Source organism: Theropithecus gelada, chromosome 2 (genome assembly GCF_003255815.1).
Source record: "Theropithecus gelada isolate Dixy chromosome 2, Tgel_1.0, whole genome shotgun sequence".
NCBI classification, from domain to species: Eukaryota; Metazoa; Chordata; class Mammalia; order Primates; family Cercopithecidae; genus Theropithecus; species Theropithecus gelada.
In genome coordinates, this window is record NC_037669.1 from 36331573 (window position 1) to 36358705 (window position 27133).

A 27133-nucleotide genomic window follows, 5' to 3' on the forward strand; every position below is an offset into this window, starting at 1 on the left:
TCTATTCTTCCTTTTAAGCATCATAGGCAAACTGTTACTTGAACATTAAAGACACCATATTGATGTCACCTTTTGTAGAAGTGCTACCCTGTGTCTCCTATTCTGGGTAGATAATTCATAAATATTCTCCAGAATCACCCCATGCTTCCTGCTATGATGGCGTTATACCTGGTAATGACTGAATGGATAAATGAAACGATACTGCCTTGAGTTCCCTACTTTTCTATCCCCTACCACATCAATACACAATTAATCTCATCCTCCTTAAAGAAGCTTCATTTGCCACAAATTTTCGAAGCCTTTTTTTTTGACAATTCCAGTTAAAAGTGACATCCTTTTTTAATCCCCTGAATGTGTACTCAATAAATCATGTACTGATTTCATTTGGAAGTTATAGAAATTAGATAATCCCCTGTGTTTCAAGAGGCTTGAGAATAAGTAATTGAGATGTTAAATAATACTGGTCTTAGAATTGCTTAAATTTCTTTTTTTAGAAAATGGGTGCTCTGAGGTCTAGACAGTGGGGAGTTAGAAGACAGGAGAGGAGAAAAGTAGGGCAAAGTGGGTCAAGATTCAGTGTACGAAGATAAGGAAGTTCTAAAACACACTTATTTGGGGTAAAGCAGTAAACTTTTTTAAAAATCCAAAACAGGTATCAATAGGGACAAGGCAGACTAATGGAAACCCAGGTCTGTAAATTCACAGGGAAAAGATAAGAAACATGAGAGCAAAATGAACCAACTTGGGCCAGAAAAGATAGGATCAGTTGCTCATTGTCCAATATAGAGATGTGTATAACTCTGAGCATTCATCTACTTGTACTAGTCATTTAAAAAAATAGCGGAAAGCAGCAAAATCACCAGTAATATATTTATCATAATACTTTTTACAAAAATAACTGTCACAAGTCAGTTTCTCTTGACTTAGAAATTCTGTTTTATTCCTGTAACATCTAAGTGACACTGTACCTATTCTTGTTGAATGCTAAGGCAGATATATCATTTCCTTCCTGAAAACTGAGAGCAGAAAAAGGGTTTATAGCTATCTGTGCCTAGTACAGACCAATTTTTTCTTTTTCCTTTCGAGAGAAAATCTTGCTCTGTCACCCAGGCCGGAGTGTAGTGGCACGATCTCAACTCACTACAACCTCCGCCTCCGGCATTAAAGTGATTCTTCTGCCTCAGCTTCCCAAGTAGCTGGGACTACAGGCAGCTGCCACCACATCTGGCTAATTTTTGTATTTTTAGTAGAGATGGGGTTTCACTATGTTGGCCAGACTGGTCTTGAACTCCTGACCTCAGGCAATCTGCCTGCCTCTGCCTCCCAAAGTGCTGGGATTAAAGGCCTGAGCCATTGTGCCCGGCCCAAATCAATTTTTTTTCAAAGTAGATTATCAAAAGACTGTATCTTGTACATCTTTTGAAAAAACTCGGCATGAAGTACTAAGAATTTCAGCATCAGATAAGAAGGACTGATCTAAGGACAAATTAACGTATTTCAGCTTTCATGAACCATTGTTCTCTTCTGAAACAGAGCAATTAAAAATAAATAAATTGGGCCGGGCATGGTGGCTCAAGCCTGTAATCCCAGCATTTTGGGAGGGAGGCCAAGGTGGGCAGATCACTTGAGGTCAGGAGTTTGAGACCACTCTGGCCAACATGGTAAAACTCTGCCTCTAATTAAAAAAAAAAGGAAAAAAAAAAAATATTAGCCAGGTGTGGTGGTGTGCATCTGTAATCCCAGCTACCTGGGAGGCTGAGGCAAGAAAATAACTTGAACCTGGGAGGCAGAGGTCGCAGTAAGCAGAGTTTGTGCCACTGTACTCCAGCCTGGGTGACAGAGAGAGACTTGTGTCTTAAAAAATAAATAAATTAGCAAAGATGCCAAAGCAATTATATAGAGAAAAGATAGTCTTTTCAACAATTGGTGCTGAACTAATCAGATCTCCACATTGAAAAAAATATAAATTTAGAACCTACCTCATAGCATATATAGAAATTGATAAAAAATGGATCATAGACTCAAATGTAAGAGCTAAAACTATATAATTTTAGAGAAGAAGGTAAGAATAACTCTTTGTAATTTGAGTCTAGGCAAAAAGTTCTTACCTACGATGCCAAAAGCAGAATTATAAAAGCAACCTTGATAAAGTTAACTTCATCAAAATTCAAAACTTTTACACTTTAAAAGAAAATAAAAAGATAAGCCATATCCTGAAAGATAGAAGACTTATATGCAGAATATATCAAGAATTATTGGGGCTGGGCACGGTGGCTCATGCCTGTATTCCTCGCACTTTGGGAGGCTGAGGCGGGTGGATCACCTGGGGTCAGGAGTTTGAGACAAGCCTGGCCAACATGGTGAAACCCTGTCTCTACTGAAAATGGAAAAGTTGACTGGGCATGGTAGTTGGTGCCTGTAATCCCAGCTATCTGAACCCAGGAGGCAGGGGCTGCAGTGAGCCGAGATCGTGCCATTGCACTCCAGCCTGGGCAATAAGAGCAAGATTCTGCCTAAAAAAAAAAAAAAAAAAGAAAAAAAAAAGAATGCTCAAAATTCAATAATAAGGGACAAAATTCTCAATAAAAAGTGAGGCAAAATATTTGAATAACACATTACCAAAGAAGGGATACGAATGGCTGATAAGTACAAGAAACAATGTACAACATTAGGTATTAGGTAAGTAAATATTAAAACTATAATGAGACATCACTACACAGCCACTTGAATGGCTATACCCAAAAGACAGGCAACTGTTAAGTGTCAACAAGTATGTGAAAAAACTGGAACAGTCATATATTGCTGGTGGGAATCTAAAATGGTGTGGTTACTTTGGAAAACAATATGGCAGTTTCTTAAAAAGTTAAAAGATTTACCATACAATCCAGTAATTCCAATCCTCAGTGCCTATGGAAGAGAAATGAAAATATATGTTCCCTCAAATAATTGACCATAAATACCCAAGCAACATTCCCTGTAACATCCCCAAAGTGGATGCAATCCACGTGTCAATTAACTGGTGAATGGTTACACATAATAGGGCATATATACACAATGGAATACTATTTAGTCATTAAAAGGGAGCAAACTATTAAGTCATGCTGCAATATGCATGAATCTCAAAAACATTATGCTAAGTAAAAGAAGCCAGATGCGAAATACTTCATAGTGTATGATTCTATTTATATGAAATGTCCAGGAAAAGCAAATACACTTAGCCCTTCATATCTGTGGGTTCCACACTCATGGATTCAACCAACCTCTGACTGAAAATACTAAAAAAAAAGAAAAATAACAATACAACAATAAAAATAATGCAAATAAAAAGCAATACAGTATGACAATTATTTACATAACATTTACTTTGTATTAGGTATTACAAATAATCTAGAGATGATTTAAAGTCTATTGAGCATATGTGTAGGTTATATGGAAATACTACCCCATTTTATAGAAGAGACTTGATTTTGGTATCAAAGGATGTTCTGGAACCAATCCCCCAGAATACCAAGGAACAACTATATATAGAAACAGAAAGTTGGAGGTTGCCCAGGGTCTGGAATGCAAATGGAGACTGACTAAACGTGGGCATGAAAAAAATTTTGGGAATAATGAAAGTCTTCTAAAACTAGATTGTGATGATGGCTGCAAAACTCTGTACATTACTAATAATGAATTGAAATGAATATTTTACACAAGTGAATTTTAATATATATGTTATACCTCATTAAAACTGCTAAAACTAAATAGTGCTGCTAAGCTTATATAAGCAGCTTTTAGGTCTAAACCGCAATATTACCCCTTCAGAAAGGTCTTACCTGGATACCTTCTCCAAAATATCCTTTTCATAGTTTTGTTATTATAATCTGTTTATTTTCAATTTCACCATTTACCACAAGCTGTGACTATCTTATTTATGTATTGACATACTTGTTTACTGCCTTTCTCTTCAATCAGAATGTAGGCCCCATGAGAGTTGTTACTTTGTTTCTCTTATTTACTACTTTATTCCCACAATTTTGCACAGTGCCTGGCACAAAGACATGTTTAACAGCCATCTGTCAAAGGTATAAACAAACAGATTAATGGATGACTAGACAACTAGCTAAATAAATAGATGAGCCATATTTGCTAAGCAAATTAGTTTTGTGTATCTTTAGGAGACACAGAATATAATCTTTCATTTTAAGAGGGGAATCAAACTTGCAACAGAAGGAAAATGGTATTTCCTCATGATCAAGAGAGTGGAATTCCTTCCCCAGATCAGGCACCTGAGACTTTTTGTTCCCAAAGAGGACACGATGCCAGCACTGAGCACAGCCAACATCTACCTCTCTTTTACGTTAACCATCCCATTAACAAAGTTGTTTTCTCTGGAGTCTAGATCCAATTAAGAGCAAGGGCGGCAGAGAGGAGAACATTGAGGAAAGCAATGTTAAAGACGTTTGCACACATTCCTCTGGGGGATACAGAAAGCTTTATTGGCATTCCTACCCCTCCTCCTCTTTTGCCCGTCCATCCCCCACCTCCTAAACTCTTTTACAGAAGGCATCAGGACAAAGAAGCACCCAGCATTCAGCTCAGGAACAGAAAATAAATACACTGGGAATACTCCATGGTCCCTGGCTGAATACAAAGCAGTGATTCAGCAGAGAAGCTGCAACCTCAATGGGAACAGAGAGCGAGTACTGAACATAGCACCAGAAACACGAGAGAAAGAGAGAGACTGAGAGAGAACATCTTAATGTTCTCACTGTGTTTTCCTCCTGTGATGTCTCCTATAACAGTTTAAATGCAGTAGTAAGTGAGAAGAAAAAAGAAGAGGAAATAGATTCATAAATAATAGTGCACAAAGGGTAGAAGAACACAGCAAGATCAAAAAGAAAGTATCAGTATTTTTTTAAAAAATTAAGACAAGAATGAACCAGAGTCTAAAACAGGTGATGAAAACAAATGATTAAAAAGGGAATAGAGAGGGGAAAAACAAGCAATGTACTTTATTGGTTAGTTCAGAATGAGTAGGGGAGTGTGTTTCATTCGTGTCCTGTGGCCCTCTGGCTTCAATTATCTTGTTAAAAAGTCTGAGCTTTATTTCCAGTATGTGTAGTGGGAATAATGGGCATGTCCTCCTTTCTTCCTTTCCTCGGGTCTGGTGAGGACTAATTAGGCAATGTATGTGACATGTCTTTAGAAGTTTAGAGGGCTAGATAAACAGAATGCTTTTTTGAAGTGGTTGTACATTGTTGGTGCTGAATAAACATTAAATCACATTCAAGTTTTGAGGCTGAGCAAGAGAGAGCAGTTTATAGTTCATTGGGGAAAGATTTAAATTTCATTCCAGCATTTCTAAGCTAGTGACAAAACACAAACAATTTTCCATAGTCCTACCTTCTCCAAGGGGCAATTATTGATAGAAAAAAAAATCAGAGGAAGCTCTTACTAATGAAGGGTGAACGTTTTATAATCAATTGAGGGTCACAGGACAACACAGAATATGGCAGTATGGGGATAGAAAGTAATATCCAGATAGATATGAGGAAGAAATTAAAAAGAATATTTCTAGGTCTTATATAGAGACTTAGAGACTTAGTCTTACACAGAAGAGAGGACATAGTGTGAATTAAATACCACATTACTCACTCAATAAATTCTACAGAACCTAGTAAGTGAAATGCAGTATTGAGAGTCTTGGAATGCCAGGCTTTCCATTTTTTCTGATCAATGGAGCTCTGTATGCAGCAAATAAGGCTGGGTGCCAGGTTTAGACTCTACATATTAGGAAAACTTTGGGGAGTGTGCCATTTTATTATAATTTCATTTCTTCTGTATGCAGACTTCCATTTTTCTTTCCTTTCAACTAGATTAAATATTGTAAATCACAGCTTTATTGATAGGAAAGGAGGTATCTCCATTACTCCTAAAAATGCCATCTCTAAGAGGCCAACTTCACTAGAAGTTGAAGAAGGAAAAAAAAAAAAAAAAGAGAGAGAGAGAGAGTGGAGTTTGCCAAGTCAAATAAATTGTCTACCATGCAGGCGCTGGGCATTTAGATCTGATGGTGCCTCTAGATGTCTAAATCATAAAACATTTGTTAAGTCATCAACTCAGGAAATGCAATTATCACCCAAAATTAGCAAGAAAGTAATTTTAAAAGAATTGCTCACCTATAACCAACAACATAGTGAGGCTATATGCTCACCTTTGATATTTTCATTGACCCTTCATGTTTCACCATCCCTTATTTACTTATGACGAGGGAAAAATAGATCCTGTATTGTCAACCTTTACCTTTGGCCATGTAACCATAGAATGAGGCATAGCAGCAAATATACTTCATTCTGTACATACCATTAAAAGAAATTATTGAGCCCTGCTACCTGTTCAACCCTGGCCCAGGCAATATGTGGAACATGGAAGGTAAGGCTTAGTGGAAATAGTACTGTTGTAAATATGGCTCTGCTAACAAGTAGTTGTTTGACCAGAGAAAAGTCATTCTCTTCTTGGAGTTTTATCTCTTCTTCTTTAAAATGCAGAGAATGTGATATACTTAAGTGAGTATGTCAATAAAAATATTGATTGAAATGTTACTGAGACCAAGTTACTCCTGTAATCTCTAACCGTCTATGATTTAGGGAGCTTACAATCTGGGTGAAGATACAGAGCTAAAATGCAGAAAACTATCAGCAAACATAAGCACAAAATTGATACTGCCTGTAAGTCCATAAATAATAAATAAATTATTTAATTAGAGGGGAAAACAATAAAGATGAAAAAAAATAATGTTTTTTAGAGGAGGATGGGCTTAAAATCAGTAAAATTTAGGTAAATAGAAGAGAAAAAACCCATACACCCAAAAGGAAAAAAAAATTAATACACACTAAAAGAAAGATGGACATGATACATCAGGAAACATTTCTAACAAAAAGAGAGGGTGAGTATGAGAGAGATACTTTAAGACCTGATGGTGCCTTCAAATTGAGGCTGATGCAACAAAAACTGGAGGCCAATTTTAGTTTATTGAGCAAAAACAGAAAAGAAAAAGATGAAAAGATATGTTTAAAGAATAACATAAACAGTAGTGAAAATCTAAAAGGCTAGACTATAAACTCCATCTCATCCACTGCTCATCACCAGTACTCAACTAAGTGCCTAGCAAAAAGTAAGAACTCAACACATGAGGCCAGGTGCTGTGGCTCACGCCTGTAATTCCAACACTTTGGGAGACCGAGGCGGGTGGATCACCTGAGGTCAGGAGTTTAGACCAGTGTGACCAACTTGGTGAAACCTCGTCTCTACTAAAAACACAAAAATTAACCAAGCGTGGTGGCGGGCACCTGTAATCCCAGCTACTCGAGAGGCTGAGACAGGAGAATCACTTGAACCCAGGAGGTGGAGGTTGCAGGGAGCTGAGATCACGCCACTACAATCCAGCCTGGGCAACAAAGAGTGAAACTCCGTCATAAAAAAAAAAAAAAAAAAAAAAGAACTCAATACATGAAAAACAAGAAAAGACTGAGGTTGGTAATACACTCATGCACTGATGAGGATTTAGAATAGAATGATAGCAGTGGGAATAAAAAAGCACCATTACTTAGAGACAGCTCATTAAATTTACCAAGTGTAAAGAAAAATAAAGGCAAAATAATTAATAATAAAACCCTAACAGCATTGCAGCACAATCGGGAAACCAAATCTGAAATGTGAATACATCATCTGTGGCTGTCTGTATCTTCTCTCTTTGTTCTGGACCCCGGGGCCATCATCTTACCATATTTCCTAACTCTGTAACAACATGGTGCTGTCAACAGCATAGTGAGGTTATATGTAATGGTAAAGAATTATAAACCAAAGCAGACTATAGTATGGGGGAGTGTAATTATTATTATTAATACTAATCTGCCTCGAGGTTAAAAAAAAAAAAAAAAGTATGCCAAGAAACTTGAAAACAAAAATCTCCTGGGGTTTCTCCGGTAGCATACAGTCTAAGATTGATTTACTCTGTTGTTGTGTCCTCACTTCCTTATTGAAATGCTTGTATTTCTATTCATTCTTTCTCTACCTTCATTCATTCATTCATTCATTCATTTCAGTGTCATTGCAACCGTTAAGACTCAGCTCTTTCATTAAACATGTCCATAGAAACACTTCAGCTCACAGCACTTTTTGAATATTTGAATAGCCATCAGAGCTACAATTAGAAACAAATTGTTTTTATTGTTACTTAATTTTTTAAGCGCCTTGAGGGACTAGAACATGTATGGATCCAGATTTTTGTGGGGCCTGGAATTTTACAGTTTGAAGTTTTTCTTTTAAAAAAATAAATACAAAATTATAAATTTAAAATAGGAGCTATTTAGAGGTAAACCCTCATAATGGCCCATGCAAGTAAGGAACTCCAAAGCTAAGCTTCCCTATAAATCTACTTCTGTTGAACATTTATTTAATCCTCACAGAATTTCCAGCAGAGGGCTATGCATACTAACTAACCATGTTACACTCTCTCGGCAATTTCATCAAACTCACAGTTTAAACTCTACCCTAATAGGAAAACAGTTGATGTTCCCAGGTAACTCAGAGCTTTTTCTTAATCAGGTCCTCAGAGTCACTTGTCAGTGGGCTCTACCTGAATACCTGATCATCTTTCAAACTCAATTTAGTCAATGAAATAATCTGATTTTGAAAATCTACTATTTCATTCCATGTGTCTTTTTGTATTTGTTCCCCATCTTTGCCATGTAGGTATTTTCATTTATACTCTCCCTTATTTACTTAGAACTGTCTGTCTCTCTACCCTCCTGCCAACCTTCTCATGCCAATTTCATACCTATATTTAAACTGGACATATCATTACCTGGTCTAGAATTATCTGCAATTTTTTTTTAAGATCTTTTTTTGGGGAGTCTGAGGAGGGCAGATCATGAGGTCAAGAGATCGAGACCACTTGGCCAACACGGTGAAACCTCGTCTCTACTAAAAATACAAAAATTAGCTGGGCATAGTGGTAAGTGCCTGTAGTCCCAGCTACTCGGGAGGCTGAAGCAGGAGAATTGCTTGAACCTGGGAGGCGGCAGTTACAGTAAGCTGAGATCGCGCCACTGCACTCCAGCCTGGTGACAGATCTTTTGTCATCAAATTAATTTTCTTAACTGTTTATAACTAAGGAAATGTCCACTTTTTAAGAAACCTATCATGTATTTGGAAAAAAATGCATTTTTTCATTATAAAAGAGACTACACAGACTCAAAAAAGAGTAATTCATTTATGTTTGAGGTATGTAATGTCTACATATAATACTTAGAGAGTATTTGGAAGTTTGGAACCTTTGTATCAATCCTGAAGCTCCCCAGGAGCCTATGGTTTGGGAACTGACTGTTTAAAGCTTTTCTCTTGGGACTAAAATTGAGTGAAACTGTACTTTATTTTCAAGAAACAAACTCTGACATATTTAGGACTTTATTAGATAATTCTTAGGATCCCTTGCCATTACCTTTAAGAAGCCCCATTTTTATTTTAATATCCATAGATTTTTCCACTGGGAATTTGTAACATTCTTGGGAATATTTTCAGCTTTACACACAGATAACTAACTTTGGGATGGGGGTATTAGTGTTTTACTGAAATCCTGATACCTGATCCTTCCCTAATCTGTTGGTTCCTAAACTCTCTCTATCTTTTCACTTTTTGTAAGTCCTCAGTTTTCTTTGTTTGGGCTTTCTGAGCTATTTCAAAACTGTTACCCAAAATGCTATATTATATATTTAACAGTTGCCTGGCTCCACAGACAAAGCTGTGCATAAATGCTTCTTTCACTGTAAATACTGCTAAGGCAATGATGAGGTAATTAGCTAAGTACATGTCAGCTCTACAGGAAAGAGACTGGTTTCATACTCTGATAATTGCTGTTTATAAGTTTTAACAGTTGCACTTTTAGGTAAATTAAAGTCACTTTACAAAAAGAGATAAAATAATGAACCATGCATACAAATACTAACAAGGCAAAATACTGGTGTTGGTGAAAGAAATTGGGTTCAGCAAGAGGTGGAGATATATTCAGTAAAATAATTGACGGATGACTTTCATTTGATGGTTGACCTCATATTTTGTGGAAGAAAAGGATTTTTTTAAAGAACAGAAAGCCAGAAATGCAAATTATTTGGCTTCATTATTGCTGATGAGTGCACTTGATATGAAAAATAAAGAAGTGACACAAACAAAGCATTCCTCAATTTAGAAATAACGGATTTACTTATAGGCAAACGATGTCTACATACGACCACTGCCACCACATTCTACTGGAGATATCTTTGATGATACTGTGGGAATCAGTAGAGAGAAGGATTACATCAAATATCTAGAGAGACGGCTGTGTGCTGGCAGGGTTCAGAGGGAGCCAAAATTGCAGAGGTTCAAGGTCTGGGATAACACAGGCCTTGGAGTAGGAAGAAAGCCGATATGAGGCATGGATTTGCAGATGACATCATGTTTTACTCTTTGGGGGAGTAAACAGTTCGAGTCATATTAACCAAGAGGTTGACAAAGGGTAAAGATTTCATGGTTAATATAAGAAACCCTGTTTTCATAATTTCCTAATTCAGATGGTAGCAAAATGTTCAGTTAGAGATGTGATATACAGTGGGAATTAAAACCATAGTGTAGACGTGAGGCAAAATTATATCAACATGTGTGGCAAAGCAATAGAGGGAATTAGAAGACGTAGGAGATGAGGTCAGCATTTGACCTGATTAATCTTATGCATTTCTATGAAGCTGACTGACGTTAAAAGTAACTTTCTGAGACCAGGTTTGTCTTGATATTGCTCTACCTAGAAAGATGAAAGGCCTAAATAGATCTTTAATCTTAATGATATCCAGTCCCTCTCTCTTGACATGTTTGCAAATTCTCCAATGGGAAGAAAATAATAGAGGCATGAATATTAAAACACACTGAAAATTATTAGAGAACATATTTCTAAATGAAATTCTTCATAAACAAATAATAATAGAATTTCATAAAAAACGCCTCCAAAATAAACTAGAGAGGGAATTCAGAATATCCCCTAGTGATGAAATGTAAGTACTAGCAGAGACCTGAGAAATCACTCATTTCAATCTTCTACTCCATAAATATGTTTTTATTTTTGTTTTCATTTTAATAACATTTCCTAATAGAGGTCTGCTTAAATACTAAAATAGATGAAAATAGAGTTCCTTAAAAGGAAAGCCATTCCATTTGGCAGAAGAGAAACTGACATTTACAAAATAAATACACCTATATCCAAATATATGCCTAAATATAATTGTAGATACTTCTAATTCCTTCATATAATGATCTTCTTAGGTGAGAAGTTTAATATCATTATTATAATTTTCATTTTATAAATAAAGAACCAGAGGCCTGGTAGGGATAAATAATTTATCAATGTTTGCAGAGCTGGTAATTGATAGGGGGATACTTAGAGCTAGGTCTTCTGGCCCAGAGCTGTGTTATTTCTTTTTTTTTTTTTTTTTTTTCTTGTTTTTTTTTTTGAGTCGGAGTCTCGCTCTGTTGCCCACGCTGGAGTGCAGTGGCGCAATTTCGGCTCACTGCAAGCTCCGCCTCCCGGGTTCACGCCATTCTCCTGCCTCAGCCTCCCGAGTAGCTGGGACTATAGGCGCCCGCCACCTCGCCCGGCTAGTTTTTTGTATTTTTTAGTAGAGACGGGGTTTCACCGTGTTAGCCAGGATGGTCTCGATCTCCTGACCTGGTGATCCACCCGTCTCGGCCTCCCAAAGTGCTGGGATTACAGGCTTGAGCCACCGCGCCCGGCGAAGCTGTGTTATTTCTACTATGCCATTTGAATGGTCATTTTTATGTCATTCAACTAGATTTGCTTATTTAATTATGTTCTATTTAAATTATAAACTACCATATTTTTGTTTCTTTCTGTTATTCATCTTCCTTTTCTTCTTTTTTGAATGAGATTTGGTATAATCACGAATATACATAAACAACTTTTTTTTTAACATTAGCTCAAATTTTCTTCCCTATAGTTTTCATCCATATTTATCTTTTAATTCCATCAACAAATACCTCAGCTATCCCCTTATCTTTGTCTCATACACATGATGGAAAGTTTACTTCCTATGGTTTTATCCAAGTGTTGATCCTGGCCTGAGACAGAATGAGAGAGACCTCTACCACTATCAATCTGTATTTTTTTGGCATAATTGTTTGAGAAAAAAAATCTAGCTCATTTTTGACCCATAATATATTAACAAGTCTATTAGAAACCTGTGGAAGTACAGATACCCAAAGTAAATTGCACTTCCTTGATCCAACAGCCTGGAATTACATTTGCTCATTAAAAAAAAAAAATCTATTTGCCATGCTATGGTTTGTTCCCAGAGAACACATGTTGGCTTCCAGTGATCACTGCTTTCTTTTCCAAATCTATTTAACACTACATTCTAGCACGTAGGCTTTTGGTGGGTAGAGTGATTTAATATGATTTTCCCCTTGTAGTTATAATTAGGACAATATTTTATGTCACCGTTATGAAACTGTTTCTGTTTTCTACAGATTTTCTAATGTTAGTAATAGTATTTGTATAATTATGCTCTCAAGTTATTTTAGTGCCCTGGATATAAAGCATATCAGTCTTACAGCTGAACTTGTTTATATTATTCCAATCACATCTTCGTATGCCCTGAATTTTAAAAATTGCAAAGGGTATAATAGCATAATTTTGAGAATTTCACTTGGTAAACATTATTCTTCTCTTCTAGTGGACACTCCGTCATCTTCATCAAGCATGCTCATTAACAAATCATTAGATCTCTTTGTGACTTTGAAAGAAAATAGAAATTTAGTATGGACTTGGAATCATAAATTCAAAGAATTAAATTATATTTTTTAAAAATGCAGTTATTTCTCCTTTAGCTAAGGCAGCATTAATTTTTGTCCTATAATAGCAAATAGAAAAAGAGTTAGATTTCCTTTCATTTTTTATGAACTATATGATCACCAAGATCTAATAGAAGCAAAAAACATTGTTTGACTCCCCTTATAATGTAATCTTAGCACCTTGCATGATTAATTAAAAATAAAACATATTAATCAAAACAAATTAAGGTAGCCATTGTGTGATACCTCTTATATACTGTATCTGTTTACATGCTTGATACCTTTAAAACTTTGGTTTTCTGTATAATCGATGCATCAAATTAATTATGTTCCTATTAAAGTATGACATGACCCAAGTTCAAAGTAATATTCATGTCCATATTTTGTGTATGTAAATTTTATGTACATATAAAAAGCACATTTATGCTTTTACTTTTTTATATATAATTATAAACATATACAAAAATAAAAATAAAGTTAAGGTCTTGTACTCAAACACAGCTACACTATATAGATCAAGTATATTCATGATACAAATTTTTGTACTCTTATTTTTAGAAGAATTAGATTTTGAGTTCTGTTTTATGTTTATGCAAGAATTAAAGCATCAATGTAAACATATTTTTAAAGTTTTCTATATTATGACATTTATAATATAGGAGTTTTAAAAAAATTGTGGTTATCATCATTCTATTTATAATTTCTTGCATTTCTTCTTCTTGTGAATGCAGCTATATTCAAAAACATAAAGCCACTTCACAAGACCAAGTAGGAGTTGGAACAATGGAAGCTAATTTCCAACTTTACACAGTTAATGGTTTTTGCAAAACTAAAGGCTAAATTTTTTCATGCCCAATCTAGAGGTTTATCCAATCAAGTAATATCTTGTAGACTTTAAGCAGTTTATTGTTGTGGTGATGATCAGTGCATCATATTAGTGCCCAAAGAGATAGAACAGAGGTCAGAAAGAGAGACAAACAAAAAAAATCCATTCTCCTGCTAAGTTAATGATTCAGCAATATAGAATGCTGATCTTTAGATATGCTTATACAATTACATCATGAACATGTAGAAGGTGACAGCGATCTTTAATTATCTCAAAACAAACACCAGCTGAAATTGGCAACCATATGTGGCTTACGTCTCATAAAATGAACAGCCCTAATACACATATGCTAGAGTGAGGTGTGTGTGATGACACAAAACAATCAGAAGTCAGGAAACCAATTATGTTTCCCAGTCAGTGTTTTCACATGTAGATACTTACTATGCGTGACTTAGTGTTAGGCTGCATCACTTTCTTTTTTTTAATATTTTGTTTCTAGTATGATAGGGTGGCAAATAGTACCATAACTAAAGTACAACTTTAGAAAGGATAGAATTAATTTTAGGCAAATTATAGAGATTCAATATAGAAATGCATCATTAGACAATTACAATAAAATAAACAGTAATGCATTATTTTATGGAAAGCTAGGTTGCATGTTTCCTCAGGGTTATTCATTTCCCTCCAATCTCACATAAATAATACCCTTGTGCATTAGGGAAAGATATACAGAAGGAAATTTGGGATTATTACAAATTCCACTGAACATTCCAGTTTTAATTTTTCCAGGAATGCATAATGAGCTTTAAGATGCAATGCCCAGGTAAACATCACTATCAGTGTTAATAACCACTTTTAGTCAAATAAATGTAAGTGATATGCACATTGCCTCATTTCAAAAGAAACTAGAATGGATCGATGGAGATGAATATACCTGTTGCGCACAATCCCGCTATTTAAGTGATTCCCAAATCCCCTATTTAATTCCTGAAAATTCAGTCACCTGTAGAGGGAGAAAGCCATCTAGCACTCCAGGAAGGTAGATTCCTTCTTCTCAGAGCTACCCAGGATACTGACCTCTTCACAGATATCTCACTTCATGGCCATTGAGTGAATCCTTGTTCTGTCAGAAACTACTATTTTCCTAAGAAAAGGGCGTGCTTTATCTAGGTCCCTATGTCTGTAACACTGAAACTTTGGGATCCTTCCCAAAATACCCCCATTTCCCCTACTCATTTTCTAAAAAACAATTCCTGAAAAGAATAACCGCAATGGGAAATTTTGAAGGTATTTCTAACCAAAACTTTTTACCCTACCAATAATCAGAGAATTATCTATCTCTGATTTTACGACTAGACTCTCTTCAACACCACATCCACAATTACTCCAGTGGTGGCTGACTTCACCAAAATATCTTCCTTCAGTCTGATATTCTTCTAATGTGTTTCCTCTTTTATAAATCAACTTTAGTCAGCTTGATTTATAGCACAACCATCCTTCTCTGTTCAATTCAGTAGGCAAATATTTATTCGAGCATTCACGGGTACTGAGCTAAATTCTGGGATGAAAAGGTAAAGTAAATGAGATGCCTATATTTGAGGCAAGACACAAGTAAACAAGATGTTTTTAAGACATGTAGTAAATGCAAAGTTTAAAGGATTCAGGGAGGCTAGCAGTGATAATAAACAGGATACTTAGCTTAGCTTGGGAGAATTAAGGAGGATTTCCTGAACGAGACAGCACCAGAACTGAGTCTTACGTCTTGAAGGAGGAGCAAAGAGGTAACCTAGTAAAGATGTTTGGAGGACTGAGGGTTAGAAGGAGAAGGAGGAGTCTCACTCTGTTGCTAGGCTGGAGTGCAGTGGTGCGATCTCGGCTCACTGCAACCTCTGCCTCCCAGGTTCAAGCAATTCTCCTGCTTCAGCCTCCTGAGTAGATGGGACTACAGGCACGTGCCACCACACCCAGCTAATTTTTGTATTTTTAGTAGAGACGGGGTTTCACCACGTTGGCCAGGATGGTCTCGATCTCTTAACCTCGTGATACATCAGCCTCGGCCTCCCAAAATGCTGGAATTACAGGTGTGAGCCACTGCGCCCGGCCAGGGCTTTGACTTTATGGTGGATGTTCTTGGAAGGATCAAGTGACACATTTAGACTAATACTGGAAAACCACAGGTCTTGCATAGGCCATCTCCGGTCCTTCATTCTGCCAATTTCATGAAGTCTAGAAGTTCTAAGTAGACTGAAGATGTGAGCTGGTAAACTTAAATAAGGCAGGAAGAAGCACTAGTTCAGTTCTTACTTAATGTCAGACCTTTGTCTCCATCTTCTCCCCACAGAGCTAGACCAGGTTTTATGATCTGAGATTATACAGTAAGAGTTTGAAGAGATGGAGCTCCACGCTTTGAGATTAACCTTCAAGTCATCCCTGGGTTACCATAGCTTTGATACAGAGCTTCAGCTCTAAAAACTGGGTCCCTCTCTTTTACTCCTTAACCAGGTTACCCATCTTGGTAATGTGCTCAGGTCTAAGTCCCTAATTCCTGAGGACTCAAGTTCAAATCAGCTCTTGTCCCAAGGACTCTGTTCCTTTCCTGAACTCCTGGGGCTTGTAACTGAGTCTTCACTACCGGTTGACAACCTCCGTGTCACCCCTGCCTGCCTCCCTGCGGGACTAACTAGGGGGTGCTGGCCTGTTGTTTCTCCTTATTGTGCTTTGTCCTTCTCTTGATAAGACCTTGTTGGATGTCTCTGGCCCCACCTCTCACTGCTCAGAAAAGCTCAAGAGATCTTGTCCTGCGTGCCACACCAGAAACCACTAGACACCTGCAAGAGGGCTTTTTGCACACTGCCTCACTACTCAGGAGCCAGAGCTGGATCTATACTCAGTTCCTCTTAACTGGCCACCATCAGCTTCATTGTTAGCCCAAGGCAAATTTTGTATCTACTGGGGGAAAAAAGTTCTGCCTTCCTCAAAGGATTTTAAATAATAAATCTACAGGGAGTATAATGAGTAGAGAACCTCTTAAGGATGTTCAAAGAATATCTACAGCCATCCTAATCAGGCAGAAGTTCATAAATAACAATAAGAAGGCAGCAGGTTTAGAAATTCGGTTGTAGTAACTGAGAGAAAGGGTCAAATTCAGATGAGAAGACTGAGTAACAGGCAGAGGTACCAGAAACAAGAAAAAAGGAATTTTCTTAAAAGGGGGCCGGAGTTGTGAGAACCAAGGGATCCTTGTAGAGGTTCTACCAAATGTGAAAACAGCTTTAGGAATGATCTTCGACAAAGCAAACAAAAACATAAAGTGGTGAAAGGACACCCTTTTCAACAAATGGTGCTGGGATAATCAGCTAGCCACATGTAGGCAAATGAAACTGGATCTTCATCTCTCAACTTATACAAAAATCAACTCAAGATGGATTAAGGACTTAAACCAAAGACCTGAAACTACAAAAATTCTAGAGGGTAACATTGGAAAAACCTTTCTAGACATTGGCTTAGGCAAGGATTTTATGACCCAAAACCCAAAAGCAATTGCAATAAAAACAAAGATAAATAGCTGGGACCTAATTAAACCACAGAGGTTTTGCACAGCAAAAGGAACAGTCAGCAGAGTAAACAGACAACCCACAGATTGAGAGAAGATCTTCACAATCCATACATCTGACAAAGGACTAATATCCAGAATCTACAACCACCTCAAACAAATCATTAAGAAAAAAATCCCATCAAAAAGTGGGCTAAGGACACAAATAGACAATTCTCAAAAGAAGATATACAAATGGCCAACAAACATATGAAAGAATGCTCAACATCACTAATGAAAATCAAACTACAATGTGATACCACCTTACTCCTCCAAGAATGGCCATAATCAAAGAATCAAAACACAATAGATGCTGGCGTGGATGCGGTGATCAGAGAACACTTCTACACTGCTGGTGGGAATGTTAACTAGTACAGCCACTATGGAAAACAGTGTGGAGATTTGTTAAAGAACTAAAAGTAGAACTACCATTTGATCCAGCAATCCTATCACTGGATATCTACCCAGAGGAAAAGAAGTCATTATTCGAAAAAGATACTTGCACACGCATGTTTATAGCAGCACAATTCACAACTGCAAAATCTGTGAAGCCAACCCAAATGCCCATCAATCAACAAGTGGGTAAAGTGATAAAGTGTGGAATCTATCTATCTATCTATCTATCTATCTATCTATCTATCTATCTATCTATCTATAAAAAACTCAGCCATAAAAAGGAATGAATTAACAGCATTTGCAATGACCTGGATGACATTGGAGACTATTATTCTAAATGAAGTAACTCAGGAATGTAAAACCAAACATCATATGTTTTCACTGATATGTGGGAGCTAAGCTATGAGGACACAAAGGCATAAGAATGATACAATAGACTTTGGGGACTTGGGGGAAGAGTGGAAGGGGGGCGAGGAATAAAAGACAACAAATACGGCTCACTGTATGCTGCTCGGGTAATGGTTGCACTAGGATCTCACAAATCACCACTAAAGAACTTACTCATGTAACCAAATATCACCTGTATTCCAATAATTTATAGAAAAAAATAATAAAAACCAATAAGCTGGTAGCTTCAAATGGAGGAAGGAAAACTCATGCGGTATAGACAGATGGTAGACATGTGAAAGATGGGACATTTCCTTGAAACAAATCCTCCTTGACCAACACTAACTGGATGATCCTCCACAGGTAAATGCAGATTTGATTTACAGGGAGGAGAGAGAGGGAAAAGGGGAGAGGAAGGAGAGAGGAGAAGGGAGGAGAGAAGGGAAGAGGGACGAGTTGGAGGGAGGAGGAGGGGAGAGAAGGGAAGGGGAGAGGAGAGAAGAAGAGAGGAAGGAAGAGGTGAGAAAGACATTTTTAAGCATACATTTATGTATAATAAAAATGGCATTTCATCAGATAAAATGAAAACCAAAAAGGTAATCTCAAGTGGTACTGTGAAATGAAAATTAAAATACATGAGTTCTAATTCTTAATTGATCACTCAAGTTTTTGGACAATGAGCTAAATTTTTCTCTTCTCAGTTACCTCACTTTAAAATGAGATAGTGGACTGCCTAATCTCCAAGGCCTTTCCTATTCTATATTTCTATGAAGTTTCCCTACAGTAATTAACAAAACCCGAAGTAAAGGGTTTATTATGTAAAGGTTAATCACACATTAACTGGAGTTTAAGTTTTAATTACAGGTAACTACAAAAAAAAAAAAAAAAAAGGCTACTTGCCCTGCACTCTTGATAAGAAACTCAACTATATCATAAGATACTTGTGACTTTAAAGGAATTGAAACAAAATAATAAAAACATTGTAGTGCAACTGGCCTGTGCGTAGCATAGAAATAATAATACAAATCTTGTTTTCTTACATTTTTAATATTTTCTAAAAGTTATATCCTGCTGTAAATATGACTATAGTCTTAAGAGCTTATAGTTTACACCATTACATAGTTTATAAAATACTTTGATACAGATATCATTTGATCATAAAAATAGTTTGTATAGTAGGCAAAAATAGTTGTCAGTTATCTTTATTTAATAGATTAGAGTCTTTCATGCTATTTAGAGGTTGGTCTTCTGACTACTTCTTGACCATTTTGAACTTATTATATCCTTTATGAAAAGTCTTTTATCTGTGACACAGGCTTATCTATAAGTTTTAACTAAAGAGAAATCAATATATAAAATTGAGATGAATTATACAAATACAATTATTTAGCAAATCACGTATTCATATATATAAGCGCACAGAATTTACCATGCTTGAATATGTTAGCACAGAAGCCATGTTCCTTGTCTAAATACTGTCTCTTTTCTCCCTTAGTGATAGCATTAGAAGCAACAAAAAAACAACTTAGAACAGTTCTGTATCTTGTCTAACCCAAATGAGACAGCACAGAAGAAGAAGCTTTATGTTATTTCGATAGAAATTATGTAAATCTGATTCATATTAAAGAAAGTCACCCTATTTTCCATGGCCTCATAATGATGAAATTGTGTAACAAACAAATGGTTTTATGGTGGTCTATTTCCTCTCTCCTGTTAGAATTTGTTCATCTTTAGCTACTGACATATTTCTCAAATGGTACAACGTGACTTCAGCTTTTTTACTGATATCTATTTAGTGCTGCCCTGAAAATGATTTGTAAAAGAGATTCCTTATCCAGTGAGGTACTGGTTTTTACCTCTATGTACATAGCAGAATCATTAAAAAACAAAAGAACAACAACCTGTGCCCAGTCCCTTCCCCAAACAAACCACATCAAAAATTTCTGAGGAGAGGATATGTGGCATCAGTATTTTTTAAAAGTTCCGCAGCTGACAGTACTGTACTTCCATGGCTGTGAACTATCTAATGCAGTGCTTCTCCAACATCAGTATGCTGGCGAATAGCTAGTCTTGTTAAAATGTGGACTCTGGTTTAGTCCCTCCAGCACAGGTCCTGAGATTTTGTTTTTGTAACAGGCAACTATGTGGTACTTAAGGTGCCCATCCGTGGATCACACTTGTAGTATCCTGTAGTATCCGCATCAGCTGAGAACTTGTGAGAAATGCAAATTCTCAGACTTACCAGGGACCTATAGACTCAAAAACTCTAGCGATGGAGGTCAAGCAATCTGCTATAGCAAGCCCTCCACATACTTTACATACACACTGAAATTTGAGACACACTGGCCTAAAAAAAAAAAGAAAACAAAAAAGAATTCCCTGAAGTCTAAATAACTGGCTGTATGTGGTTGAAAAGCCATTGATTGTTTACATTTGTGTAGCACTTTACAGTTCAACAAACTTCTACCTTACCTCCTGTGAGCATCTTAAAACAACCCTGTAGGGTAACTAAAATAGATAGTTTCAGCATTTTTATTTATTTATTTATTTTTGAGTTGGTGTCTCGCTTTGTCACCAGGCTGGAGTGCAGTGGCACGATCTTGGCTCACTGCAACCTCTGCCCCACGGGTTCAAGCAATTCTCCTTTCTCAGTCTCCCAAGCAGCTGGGACTGCAGGTGCACACCACCATGCCCACCTAATTTTTGTAGTTTTAGCAGAGATGGGTTTTCACCATGTTGGCCAGGATGGTCTCAATCTCTTGACCTTGTGATTCCCTGGCCTCAGCCTCCCTAAGTGCTGGGATTACAGGCGTGAGCCACCGCACCCAGCCGATAGTTTTAGCATTTTGTAAATCAAACTGAAGCTCAAAGTATTCAAGAGACTTGCTTAAAGTTATAGCATGCAAGTATAGATCCAAATTCAGAGCCCAGATCTTCTGAGTCGTACAAACTAACAGGCAGGACATTAGAGAAAAACAGGGCCAATGGCTATAAGCTCTAATGCCCTGGAGGAGGGATATCTCTGAGGCTCAGATGATGACAGGGAGAGGGACAAGGATATTCAGGCAACCTCATATCAGGTGAGTCACAGCCCTTTGTATTTGGCACTCTCAGAGACCACAGTAAAATGCACTAATCCTTTTTGGCCTGAGTTTGCTGTTATGTGGAATCAGCTTTGAGAAACACAAACATTTAACCCTCACCAGTGACTTAGTGGATGAGTTAGTCACCTTTGGTTCTTTCCACAATTCTACAGATATGTCTTTCTAAGTCAAACCACATAACATAAAAATCTCTTGTGTATTGCATGTGTGTATAGACGCACTTATATGTCCCATACTTACAGAAAAACAAATGGCCACAGTTTGCCATTTTCTTACGAGATTAGCCCACTGTGTTTCTCAGGCCATAAATGACAACAAATGATAAAATTCACAGGTACATAAATATTCTTTAACAAAATGTATATAATATGCCATATTCCTAGATGATATATAGTATGCTATACTCCATTATTTACTAAGTATATTTGATAAACGATTTATCGGCAATGCATGATCCTTAAAGTATCAGGGCTAACCATCAAATTTTGATTACATTTAGTGATTTAACTACAGAAAAAGAAAACTTCATGATGGTCACAAACTTACCCAGTAGGCCCATGCCCACAGTTTGTTTCAAATAGTGAATTGTAAGTCATAGAAAATCACGTATCGTGTCAAGAATTTGAGTGTTGACACTTTATTAGTGAATATTGGCATTCCAGATGATTTACAGAAGATAAACAGAAATTTGAACAAGATCTTCACATTTTACTATCAAATAATCACATCTTCTTTTGTTGTTTCTTCTTTTCCCCCCTTGGTGTAGAAACAAACAGGGAATTAAAGACCCCAAATTTGAAAAAACTGAACATTAGCTATTCTACATTTAGATACTTAGTTTCCTTGGGAATCTTTAATACTTGCTAGGTATGCTGACATTTAACTGGGAACAATGTTATTAACATTAAAAGTATTATAATATCCTGTAAACATCAAATAGGGTCAGAATTACGAAGTAAATAAAATTTTATTACCTTGAATTTAGAATATTTAAAATCACAAGTGTGAAGTCCCTGTATTTTATCACATGTCCACTTGTTTTATATCCAGATACACATGTGTATGTGTGTCTTACAAAGTTGCCTTATGAATACATATGTGACAATATAATGTATTATGAAACTAGCATGATTCTTTGTGGTCAAATATTTTATTATTATCTTTTCAGAAATCTTCCACTCACATTGAAAATATGGTCAGTAGGACTACTAAAAATGAAATTTTAGAGGTTGGTTTGAAATACCCTCTATTTCCACTATATTTTGACTTGTAAGAGAACTATTAATACATAGTCTCAACCTGCCAATATTAAGCAGGAGGTGAATCTCTATGGGTATGACAGTAGAGAGGGAAGAAACAGTGTTAGAAACTTATCCAGTAATTGAACTCTTACTCCTGTGGGAGCTGGTAATGAGGCAGGTAGACTCTGTTTAGTAAAGCACCTGAGGCAGCTTCATGACTGAAGTCCTGTGGATAAGCATGTCTCATTCTTTCCTGTGCACACAAATATAAATGTAGATTCTGGTTATTCTATTTAGGGAGGACCTCCGAGGCTGCTGTGCTGCTGCCACTACTTTATGAATCACAGAATCACACTTTGATTCTTTGTCCCTGGGATAGAAGAAGTTGGTATTGTGGTTATCTTTAGTTCTTTATATAATTTCTCATACTGATCTGTAATCTCCTCTAGAAAATAATTGAGTTAGGTATATACACAGGAGGCTATCTCTCTTTCCCTCCAGTTTTCTCACCATAATTATATCGTTTTTATTATTTTCAAAATGATAGAAATTGCAGGCCAAGACCTGAAGACTAGTGTGCACTCTCCTATCTGATGCATAATTACACTAAAGATCATAATTATATAAAAATGAGCATCAATCTCCAAAAGAAACTCTTGTTTCACAGAAAACTTTAAGTCAGTGAAGGTAAGTGTTTTGGGGACAGACAGCTGAACTCCTGTCACTGGATCACTAGAATTACAAACCTCCCTTGTCTCCTGTTGCCGTCTCAGATTATTCAGGGCCACAGACTCACTAACAGAATTATTTTTTTTCTCCTAGCCATTTCACTTTCTCAGTGCCAAACATCTACTGTGGCTTCCAATGAATCGAGGTCTCCTTCCTTTCCTCCCCTGAAAGCTCATGCACCCGGTAAAATGTCACAAATAAAGTGAAAACACGCCTTTCCCTGTCTGGCCTTATAAACAGAAAGGAAGAACACCATTCTTCACCAGGAAACTGACCCACAAAGCTTACTGGATTTAAAGAGATTGAGAAGAAGGTCAGCTAAGAAAACAAAGGGAATTCTCTCCATAGTTAATTCGGATGAAGCTCCACCAACCCCAAAATAAACCCTTGTCCAAGGCAAGGAAACAAAAAAGAGGGCATGTAAGGTGAGGTCTGGAAAAGAAATGGTGTTTCACAGGCGACTTATTTGCATGCTGTTTGTCTATCGTTTCTTTCCCAGAGAATAAGTGGTTCTGTGTTTATTTTTTCTCTCATAGTCCCTATTTCCACACTGTAATGTCTGCTAAAGTGTAACATTTAAAACTCTGTTTCTATTGCACCATAGACATACAAAAGCACATATGTATCATCCATAGATATGTATACAGTGAGACTGCCTCTGTACAAAAGTATAAGAATATTTTTATTCTTCTGAATTAACATTTCTATACTTATCTAACTCTTAGACAACTATAGTTTAAGGTATAGGAGATGCTAACTTAGAAAGACCTTACAAAGCTCAAGGACACTGAAATAAAAAACGTATACATTCAAGTTATTCATTTTTCTCATATTCAATCTTGTAACCAGTGAACAAAATTTCTAGGGATAGCATATATTTATATAGAGTGCTTCACCATTAAAGGGTTAATGATGTTAGGGAGTATGAATGTTAGCAATCGAAATGGCATGCTTTTGTGTTTGCAAAAACATTTTCTGCACCATGTCCGAATCCCTTTGCAAACAGATAAATTACTCTATAAATCTTACTACTCCATGTGGATAAATCACACATGCAGGTTTATAAGGCTGAAGAGCTAGAAGGGAAAATCTGCTTTGGATAGTAGGATCTTTGGGATTCATAATCACCAATGCTCAGGAAATGAAGAAAGGAGTGCTTACACATTAGCATTTTCTCACTTTTTACAATCTGGAGAAACACATACCCACACAACACACACACACGCAATGCACGGCACACAACGCACACTTTCCTCTCTAACAAGGCTAGAGCTCCCAAAGCAGGACACTGTGACAGCCAACCAAATTTATTTCTGAGAAAAAGAAAGAAAACTTTGCTGCTGTCGGCAGCTCTGCTAGAGAACTGCTCCCTGATGCCCCAGGGTTTATGCACTATCAGCTCCTTGCACACAGATTAGAGGTTTATTTTCTATCGTATACTGTGTTTTTATTGCCACAACAAGCAATATTAGCTAGATAGACAGACTGACACTGGGTCATTTTATTTGGAGGAAATGAGATTTTAAAAGATCTCCAAGGAGAGTGATTCTTTCTTTCTTTTTGTTAGCATCTGCCAGAAATTCAAGGAAAGCTAGAAAAAAGAACAAGGGGTAGGTACAGTTGGTAGAGAGGAGGAAGAGAGAAGAGAAGCACAAAAAAATAACCTTGGAGCATTTTAGAAATAAAAATATGACTAGGTCTCACTTGAGTCTCTCTAGCTCCCAGTACCTGATAGGGGTCAAACTCCCAAGGACTTGGGACTCTTCCTTTCCAAATTTCAATCTCAAATTATTTTAGAGTTTGGCAGAGCTGCACAGAAAAAACACTTTGAAGTCAATAATCAATGTGAAATATCCATTGTATGCCAGGTTAATTCTTTCCCAACCTCTGTGTTTAACACTCCTACTCTAAATATCAGCAATTTGGCAAGTTCCTTTTCTTTCTGCTCCTCATATCTTGTGTTGATTTATATCCACATTCCAGAAAAGGCTCAGTAACCAACCAAAGTTCTAAGATTGATTTATTGCCCTCCATGTCAATTAGAAGATCCGTACAGAAAGTCTTCTATCAGAAACCCTCACACACAGCCTTGATGTGTGTGTGTGTGTGTGTGTGTTGGCATGCATGCACACACACACACACACACACACACACGGGAGGAGCAAGGAGAATGCAGTACTGTGTACTACTCTCTGAGAGCCATAATCCAACAACCTTTCTTTCAGAATTAAGGAATCCCAACAAAACTCTCAAGTGCAATGCAACAGCAATCACAATAGCAAGAATACTGCCCAGAAGCCACTAATGTCATGGGTGAAGTTAGGCTTCCTTGGTAAGAGAAACAAGGTCCTAAGAACCGAACAACACTTAACCAACACCACTGCTGCTTGACAGGGACCAGAATTCCCTTGAATTTGGTTAGCTATAATGCCAACCAGTCAGTAAAACGGGGACACACACACATACACACACACACACACACCACACACACACACCCCACAAACCTGCACCATCAGGAGCCGGAGTTCAAGGAGATCAGGCGCGCATGCACACACACACACATACACACACACACACACACACACACACACACACGTAGACGCGCGCAGCAGAAAAGTTGCCCGAAAGCCCTACCTGAGGATGGCTGTGTCCCCCTGCCTCACGGTGATGTTGTCCGTGCCTCGGTTAAAATCCACGCTGCGAACAGGCAGTCCTGTGGGAAGAAGGCAGAGCAATCTCAGTAGGACCAGCGGCAACTGTTTCCGATCCGGCTGAACTCTCCCGACCATGGTGGCCACGCCGAGGTGCGGGTCCGCGGGGTGCTCTGGAGGGGTGCGCGCTGCTCGCGAGGAGAGGCTTCACCAACACGGGGCTTTCATCCACAGCGAGCGCAGAGCGGGCTTTGCCAGTTTATGGTCCTTTCCACTTTGCCTCTCTCTTTCCCTCGCTCAGTCTCTTTTCCCTCTAAGACTTAACAAAGCCCTCATAAAACCCAAGCAGAAGGGTGAAAAGTAAAAGCAGCACAATTTCAAAAGAGAGAGTGCAAATAGCAAGCCCCGTGGAAGAGCTGAAGAGGAAGCCAAAGGAAGGGGTTCTTGTTTGGTCTCTCTGTGGCTGGATGCTCCTCTGCCAGTGTCGAGCTGAGCTCCTTCGCTCTGTAACCCACTTTCCCAGGCTGGCTGGCGGGCGGGCGGGCGGGCGAGGGAGCCGGCACCAAGCCTGCCAGTGAGTGTACAGAAACAGCCACACAGCAGCAGCAGCAGCAGCAGAAGCAGCAGAAGCAGCAGCAACCCAGAGCCTCTCTCCCCCTCCTCCCTTTCCTGTTTCTCCCAGTCCCCGGCGCTCTCTCTGCTCAGCACCTCCCCCCCAACCCCCGACCCTGCTGGTTATCAACAGCCCCTCCACGTCATCCCCTCTGCCCTCCCCTCGACGTGGCCCCTCGCTTTGCACAACTGCCCCCTTCAGCAGCAGCGAGCCTCAATGAAAGCCTGATGCGCCTTTGGGTTGTCAGGACGACAGCTCCATCTGAGGCCTGGCTGATTTCCTTAAGAAGGGGGAATGGAGTTTAGAGGTACTGTTCAGGACAGAGGGGAGAAGGAGAGGGACTTAAGCTATAAAAGAACAGGAGAAAGAGTCCAGGAAAGGAGAGGGAAGGAGTGAGGAAAGAAGAAAAAGGAGGTGGGAAAGAGAGTTGCAAATGGGGGGAGTGGGACAGAGAAGGATGGGAAACCATTGAGGTGGGGAGTGAGGGTGGGGAATGTCCTGAAAGATGGGAGAAGGAAACTGAGGAGAAACGTGACAGTGGAGTCTAAGAATAAAAGCCAAAGTTGATTTCAAACGAAACATTCTTGGCAACTGGCTTTGCGTGTTCAAATCTTGTTCATTCTTTCCTCTTTCCTGCACTTTCTCTTACAGGATGAAAATGGTTTATTTTCTCTCCTTCCTTCGTCCCCTCCCCCTCTTGGAACCCCCTTAT

The 27133-nt window shown here is 37.9% G+C and overlaps 1 protein-coding gene across 2 annotated transcripts in view; it reads right to left on the minus strand.

Moving 5' to 3' along the window:
• The window catches only part of LSAMP (limbic system associated membrane protein), a 653298-nt gene extending 626828 nt beyond the window's left edge, over positions 1–26470 (minus strand). For both annotated transcript variants that reach the window (XM_025377086.1, XM_025377085.1), the window contains exon 1: positions 25792–26470. In XM_025377086.1, the coding sequence (XP_025232871.1) occupies positions 25792–25946 (155 nt within the window). In that variant the 5' untranslated portion in view covers positions 25947–26470. The remainder of the gene's footprint in view (positions 1–25791) is intronic.
• Between the last annotated feature and the right edge of the window lie 663 nt (positions 26471–27133).